Below are 8,158 nucleotides of genomic sequence, written 5' to 3' on the forward strand. Positions count from 1 at the left end.
GTAGGAAGAAATGGAGCCCGTGATTGGGCGAGGTCGGGTCAGATGCTTGAAAGGGGGGGGGGGTTAAGATGGCGTTGTGCTTGTGTCGAGGTGCGTGGGGAAGTCCTTTTGGGATTTGGCAGGTGAGAGGCTGTCGCAGAGAACGAAAAATGTCCTGGGGAGCGTGGTGTTGTGCACCGGCGCAGACACTGGTGCTTCAAATCGTTTGCGGTTGAAACGCAAGCCTGTGCAGAGAGAGCGTGTTGATTTGTTGGTTTGGGGCGGGATGGGGATCCCTCTGCACTGTTAGACATGGCTTAGCCTTGGGTCCTTGTTTAATACTAGATCTCAGTCCGGGAAAGTAATTCGTTTTCCGGTGTGTTTGCGGTCTATTCCTTTGGTCTTGAATGTAACCCTAAAAAGGGTCTAAGTCGGAATCTTACTCAGGGCTATTCAGTGGGGCTTATCTCCAGCAGAGGTTTCTAAGGATTGCACTCCTGCCTCCAGATCTCTGAATTCAGAGACAAATAATACTAACCGCGATTGTGAGTTTGGCCCTTTTTCCTATAGTTTTATAAACTGATTGTTGCTCCTGGGCTCCAGTATCTACCCAGTACCTAAACATAGTAAAGAAATCTGTGTGGTTAATTCTTCACTACTTTAGTTTTCTCCCCTCTTTATTTTACTGTACTTAATGAATAAGAGGCTATTTTAAATAGAACATTCAATTAAAGTATTTATCACAGTATGAAATCTTGAATGTATAAGCTGTTAGGATTGCTGCCCGAGAAACATTGTTGTGATTCCCCCACTCCCTTCATTAAACACTCAAAATTATAAATGAACTTATTGAGAATTTATGAACAATTGAGAATTGAACAATTGAGAATTTATTTCTGATAGAAATCTGTAAATGCTGATCGAATGCTTAAGCTAAGACTTTTGTAACTGCCTTGAACCAAGAGGAAAGTGCAGTATGAATGTTTTACTACTACTGGTAATTAAAAAATAACTTTCCCTTTTTCCCTCAACACTTTTAGAGTTTGGCAAAAAACAAATTGCAGCCAGTCACTTGGATTCGGCAGAAATTTACAAGGTCACGAATACCTGAATCGGTAAGCTTTGTGATGGAAAACCTGTATGGGTTTTATTTTGATGTTTATTTAATTATAAATGAAAATGTTTAGTACTGCTGACATCTACCAGGTAAAATTATGAATTCTATTTTTTGTTTATTATTTATTTATAATTAGTTTTATATACTGCTCCTCCCCCAAAGGGCTCTGGGCGGTGCACAACATAATTAAAGCAACAACAGATGGAGCACACAGACCAAATACAAATTATAAAATAAACAAATACTAAATTTTGAACACATAGTTTACTCTGTGCCCTGCTTTGGATAACGCTGGCTAGCCTGATCTCATCAAATCTCAGAAGTTAAGCAGGGTTAGGAGTCCTGGTCAGTATTTGAATGGGAGACCACCAAGGAAGCCTAGGGTTTCAGTACAGAGTCAGGCAATGGCAAACCAACCCTGAATGTCTCTTGCGTTGAGAACGTTACAGAGCTGCGACTTGATGGCAAAAAATGTTGATTCTGTATTGTTAGAGATAGCAGTTTTGTGTATTCTGAGAAATGTGGAACTCTGTTAGCGTTGTGATAGGTGTATTTGTTATAGACTATGACTGTAGCAAGAAATTTTGATGAATATATTTTCTTAAATATTATGATATTCTTTTAGCTACCCTATGACCTTTTATGCAGGTTTTCTTTTCAAGGGCTGTTTAAAAGCTTAAATTTTGTTTCTTAGTAATGACTATATATTTAAAGTTTCTTGTCTTGAACTTATTTTAGGTATTTCAGCCACGACCTGGTGATCACGAAAAATATGGGGGTGATCCACAGCAACCTCACAAATTGCACCTTATCACTAGGATCAGAAGTGGAAAAGGCCGTCCTTACTGGGAAAAGAATATGATACAATATCTTGGATTGGAAAAGGTATCTGACCCATCACTGATTTTTTTCCCCTTCTTGCCCTGCTTTGGGGAGCGAGGAATTACAGAACTTTTTCTTCCTTTGTCAGTAATGCATGTAATTATATTTAGTTTAGTCCTACATACTTATTTAGAAGTGTGGCGACTTACTAACTTAGACTGGATTAGATTCCAAGAAAGTGTTCATAGATTGAGAGTTGGGCAACCCCATCCAAAGCCCTGGATTCTGTGCATTGGTAGCCAGACATGGACATAGCTAGTAGATATGAGGTGTCCTATGCCCTCAAAGACGAAAAAATCCGTATCTGAGAAATTGAAAGCATGGCAACTAAACTATGATCCATAGTGACACTACCCACACCAACCAATTAAGGAGCAGTAAACCAAGGACACCACTGTATCAGCTATGAAAGAAATTAACAACACAGAAGAAGAGGAAGAGGAGGAAGAAGAGGAAGAAGAAGAGGAGTAGTAGTTTGGATTTATATCCCCCCCTTTCTCTCCTGTAGGAGACTCAAAGGGGCTTACAATCTCCTTGCCCTTCCCCCCTCACAACAAACACCTTGTGAGGTGGGTGGGGCTGAGAAAAGCTGTGACTAGCCCAAGGTCACCCAGCTGGCATGTGTGGGAATGCACAGGCCAATCTGAATTCCCCAGATAAGCCTCCACAGCTCAGGCTTCAGAGTGGGGATTAAAACCCGATTTCTCCAGATTAGAATGCACCTGCTCTTAACCACTGCACCACTGCTGCTCTTTGTTATTGTTCCCTAATATCTTTCTTCACCAATTCACAGAACACAAAAGTGCAAGAACAAAGGAAACAAGTACCCTCCACTGTAGGGAGAACTGTGGCATGTCCAATAGGAAGCCATTACATCCCTGCCTCCCCCATGGTATTCTTCTGACTGGCCGTGTCAAGCCTTGAAAAGGGGAGGAAATGCAGGCGGAAGCCATTCTTTCCTCCTCCCCGCACTGTGTTCTTCTCCCTACTAGGATTAGGTGCCTGTGGTGAACTTTGAAGAACTTCCTGCCTAAGAACATGGCACAAACTCTGTTAAAAGCTGCAGCTGAACCAAAAAAGCCAGTTTGCAAAGTTAGGGGAACTTGTCTGTGTGTGTCTGGTCATTGGGGGGTGGGGGCGTGGAATCTGAGAAAGGAGAGCCTGTTTGCAAAATTATGAAAGCCAGTCTGTATGTGTGTGGTGGGGGAGGCAATCAGAGGGTTTTTTTAATTGAATAATTTGGCTAGATTTTTGTTACCTGTGGTAAATTGCGGGGCTAAGCAGGAAGGAAATGCAGGAGGGGTTGGCCCCCTTTATGGGCACCATCAACCCACCAACACTTGAGGCTTCAAGACATTCTAGTGCATGCAAGGGGCATTCCGTTGGATGTTGGATTGTAGCTGTTATGTGGGTTCTTGTTTCCAGCTGTGCAAAATGCAGCTTTTTTTCTGACTAGAACTGAATTTTCTTTATTTTCTGACAAGATCATTTTAGCTTAGTCCAGGAGTCGGCAACATTTGGCACCCAGGGAGCCATTTGGACCCATTTTCCATGGAGGGGAGGGCACTTGGAGCCGCAGATACTTTTTGACATTTGAAATGAGGATAGCTTGCCGAATCCATAGAGCTCCTGCCTCTCCACCTCAGCCCTGCCCTGCTTCCCTCCTCGCCGTAATTAGCCAGCCAGCGGGGACTCTCCCATCCCCGGACCTCGCAGAGACCGCCAATCAGACTGCGACCGCGGGCGTTCCGGAGAGTGAGAGCGCCGTGGAGGCCGCTGGTGGCAGCCCTTATCCTTCTGCCACGGTCGGCAGTGGCAGGGGAGTGGCGGCCGGCCATCGACTATTCTGGCAACAGGGAGACCCTTGCGGTGGCGCTGGCACCGCGACGTGACCTGTTCAGCTGCTGGATTGGCCCCAGGAGTTGATGGAAGTGAAGCGGCAGGGTTTGCCATTACCCACCGCAGCAGGATGGCAGCCCCAGCCGCAAAGGGCAGCGGCAGGCACCGGAACTGACGCTTGGGACCGCGCTCTGAGAGAAAGGGAAACTGTGTACAAAACTTGAGAGCACAGTTCCAAGCGTCAGTTCCAGCACCTGCCGGCGCCCTTTGCAGCTGGGGCTGCCATCCTGCTGCATGGGCATGGCTCCCCTCGCTGCCCATCATCCTGGCCAATCCAGCCAGGCCCATTCGCGCCAACGCCTCCGGCTCTGTTGCTGGCCCTGTCCTCCCTCCAGTCCCAGCCAGGTGGCTGGGGCCGGGCTCAATGGCCCCCGCCACTCTCCCACTGCCGCCAACCATGGCTGAAGGACGAGAGCTGCCACCAGCTGCCTCCACGACGCTCTTGCTCTCCAGAGCGGTCGCGGTCTGATCGGGGGCCTCCACAAGGTCCGGGGAGGGGAAAGTCCCCGCTCCCGGACAGCTGTGTTGTGCCCCGGCGGAGCTGCAGTGAAAGGGCGGGGGAGCTGCAAGTGGCTCGAGAGCCGCAGGTTCCTGACCCTTGGCTTAGTCTAACCAGGTCAGGGCAAATGCTGTCTTACTTTTGCCATCAAGTCACATCTGACTCCTGGCAAACCCTGATGGGGTTTTCAAGGAACAAAATATTCAGAGATAGTTCAGAGGATACCCTGGATTACAGTGGCGTATCTAAGCAAACTGGGCAAAACCTGATGTCCCCCCATGGGCGACCACCCTCCCACACCGTGACCAAACGATGATTTTTTTCCACCAGGTCGTTTCAAAGTCACCATCACATTATAGAACATGCACCAACTCACAAATCTGAACACAGCAATGGGCCATGCCCATAGCAGAAATTTTTTTTGAAAACATTTTCAAAATGCTTTCAAAATGTTTTATTACTGCTATGAAAACATTTTATGGGGTTGCATCCAGTCCCCCCAATTGGGGGAAACAGCATCACTTTCAATGTTATTTAAACTGGGGACCACAGGGTCTCCCTTTAGGGTGGATTTAAAAAGAGAATCTGGGCTCCCTCGTTTAAACAAGTGATGCTGGAATCCACCCCCAAACAGCATCATTTTCAATGGTGTTTAAGCTAGGGAGCCCAGATTTTCCATTTAAATCCACCCTAAAGGGAGAATCTGGGGTCCCCAGTTTAAACAACATTGAAAGTGATGCTATTTTGGGGTGGATTCTCCCCCACCCTGAAACAGCATCACTTTCAATGTTAAAACTGGGGACCTCAGATTCTCCCTTTAAATCCCTGCCAAAGAGGGAGGATTTAAAAGGAAAATCTGGGGAAATTTGAGGGTGCCTGCTGTCAGGGGTGGAATTGTTAAGCTAGCAGCACCAAACATTAGGAGACTCTCCTAATGATACCACCCAGGTTTTGTGAAGTTTGGTTCAGGAGGTCCAAAATTATGGACCCTCAAAGGTGTAGCCCCTTTGCAGCAGTGGCGTAGGAGGTTATGAGCAGCAGTGGCATAGGAGGTTAAGAGCTCGTGTATCTGATCTGGAGGAACCGGGTTTGATTCCCAGCTCTGCCGCCTGAGCTGTGGAGGCTTATCTGGGGAATTCAGATTAGCCTGTACACTCCCACACATGCCAGCTGGGTGACCTTGGGCTAGTCACAGCTTCTCGGAGCTCTCTCAGCCCCACCTACCTCACAGGGTGTTTGTTGTGAGGGGAAGGGTAAAGGAGGATTGTCCCAGCCCCTTTGAGTCTCCTGCAGGAGAGAAGGGGATATAAATCCAACTCTTCTTCTTCTTCTAGCTGCCATCTTCTATTAGCTCCCATTGGAAACAATGGGGGATGGGGCACCCCTTTTGGGAGTCCATAGCTATGGACCCCCTGGACCAAACTTCAGAAAACCTGGGTGGTATCAGTAAGAGATTCTCCTGATGGTACCACCCAGGTTTTGTGAAGTTTTGTTCAGGGGGTCAAAAGTTATGGACCCTCAAAGGTGTAGCCCCCACCTCCTATTAGCTCCCATTGGAAACAATGGGGATGGGGCACCCCCTTTGGGAGTCCATAACTTTAGACTCCCTGAACCGAACCTCACCAAACCTGGGTGGTAGCATCAGGAGAGTCTCCTGAAAAATCCCTGAAATTTTGGTGCTGCTAGCCTAGAAACCGCATCCCCTGCAGGCCAAAAACTGAAAAAACACTGAAAATACAAAAAAATCCCAGAAACAAAACTGCATTTTTGGTGCCCACCACATGGTGGCGCCCTGGGCAAATGCCCACTTTGCCCAATGGGAGGAACATCTCTGCTGGATTATCCAGATCAGGGGAAATCCAGCCTAGTCAATCCAAAAGCATTTGTTGGGACCTTTAGTTGTGGTTTAATGAACTCACAGACAGAACAGTTAATTTATACCTTGTCTTTTCCACAATGGGAACCCAAAGAGGTTTACATTATTCTCTCTGCCTTCATTTTACCCTCAGAGCAACCCTATGAGGTAGGTTGAACGTGTGTGGCTGGCCCAAGATCACCCTATAAGTTCCTATGACAAAGTGGTAATTGGAATCTGGGTCTTCTAGATCCTGGTCTGACACTAGACTACTAGACTACATTGGCTGTGTGCCACAGTGAAATTTTACCTAGTGTGCTATGAAGGGTAGTTATTTGCTGGATTTTGAGCTATTTTGTTGCAAAAAATTGAGAGGCCAGCATCAAATGCTGAGTAAGTTTTGTTTTAAATTTTCCATGTGTTATCCCAAACTAGAAGTTCTGCTAGAAAAATGAGTTTGGGTGTGGAATGGAACATTTTCTTTTCCATGTGTGCATGGGAGCTCCTTTCTTTAGTCACGTGCAACAATGTGCTGGAAATTGTGGGGAAGGTCTTCATAACTGTATTGCAAGACCAAGTAGACTTTGCAGAGGGAAAATCTAGTACCAAGACTCAAACATTTTAAATAAAGTTTCTCTCTATAGTACATCAGTTAAGGAATCTCAGTCTATACCATTAGTAGCATCTTGTTCATGGTGATTTAATTGTAATGTTTGCTGAATTCTAACCCATATAATAATAAACACTATTGAAATAAGCACTGTGGTACAAAAAAGAAATAATGTTCACATCACTTTTTCTGCATTTTTATTAAATACAGTGTTTATTTAATATGATAGCTTTAATTGACTGCATTATTTGGTTATACCAATCTTATTTATGTTTGTAAGAGCACCCTAAACAGCTAAGCCTAGCATTTGTATTTATATATGCTGTATTTGACACTGAATCTCATCTTGTGAAATCTGTATTCATCTACAGCGATTTGAGACTGTAGTGCACAAAAACATTCCTTCTGTGAATTCAAAACTGAAAGTCATCAAACACCTAGTAAGGTAAGTCGATTTTATTTTCTAGCACTACTTAAAAATAGCTTTTGGAAAGTGTGCATATGTGCTTAAAATATGTGTCTGTTTCTTAACATCTGTAGAATTATGCCGTTAAAACTACCTCAAGGAATTCCAACTGAAGAGGAGATGTCTGATGTCTATCTTAACAGCAGAGGAGAACTAATAATTCGCCGTCGTCTACAACCAGTGGTACACAAAACCATAGACTCTTCATAATGTGCAGTGAATTTGTATAATAAATATAATCTTACCTTGAAAGCTGTGTTAATGTTCAATAACCTTTATTTATTTCATTTATACGGTCCTTTTCTTCCTAATGGGGAAAACAAAGTAGCATACATTTGTTTTACCTTCTATTTTATCATCATGTCAACTGTGTGAGGTAGGTGATCGGCCTAAAGTTGTCCAGAAAGCTTCCATGGCAGACTTAAATTTAAGTCTCCTAAATCCTAGTGTGACACTCTAACCACTACCAACACTGGCTGTTTAGAAAGCTAATGTTTATATCCTGTAGAGACAATTAATCTTTTTTAAAAAATTGTTCCATGCAGTGTAATGTTTGGTAAGTCCAGGCTTGTGCATAATTCTTGTTTCTATAGTACTGCTATCACAAAACTAGTTCTCAAACTCTCTATCTTTGGGGAACTCTTTGTTACAATGTCTTGTCTGTGGAGGAACCTATTTGCACTGCAGACGATTCTAGGAAATATATAGGGCATACTGTTTCATGCAGACACTTGGGCAAGTTGAAGTCTCAATGTCATCCTGTGAACTAAGCACAACCAACTACTCTTCAATGCCAGCATATCGGAGGTGAAGCTCAGTCATGACCATCTCTCTCTGTATGTATCTGTTGC

At 44.5% G+C, this 8,158-nt stretch overlaps 1 protein-coding gene across 1 annotated transcript; it reads left to right on the top strand.

Moving 5' to 3' along the window:
• Window positions 1–58: 58 nt before the first annotated feature.
• MRPL30 (mitochondrial ribosomal protein L30) lies at window positions 59–7,559 on the top strand. The gene is made up of 5 exons (XM_048492694.1): window positions 59–122; window positions 1,020–1,094; window positions 1,835–1,981; window positions 7,213–7,286; window positions 7,382–7,559. The coding sequence occupies exons 1-5, from the start codon at window positions 69–71 to the stop codon at window positions 7,515–7,517; spliced, it is 486 nt and encodes a 161-aa protein (XP_048348651.1). The 5' UTR covers window positions 59–68; the 3' UTR covers window positions 7,518–7,559.
• The last annotated feature ends 599 nt before the right edge of the window (window positions 7,560–8,158 follow it).

This window comes from Sphaerodactylus townsendi, linkage group LG04 (genome assembly GCF_021028975.2).
Source record: "Sphaerodactylus townsendi isolate TG3544 linkage group LG04, MPM_Stown_v2.3, whole genome shotgun sequence".
Classification (NCBI taxonomy): domain Eukaryota; kingdom Metazoa; phylum Chordata; class Lepidosauria; order Squamata; family Sphaerodactylidae; genus Sphaerodactylus; species Sphaerodactylus townsendi.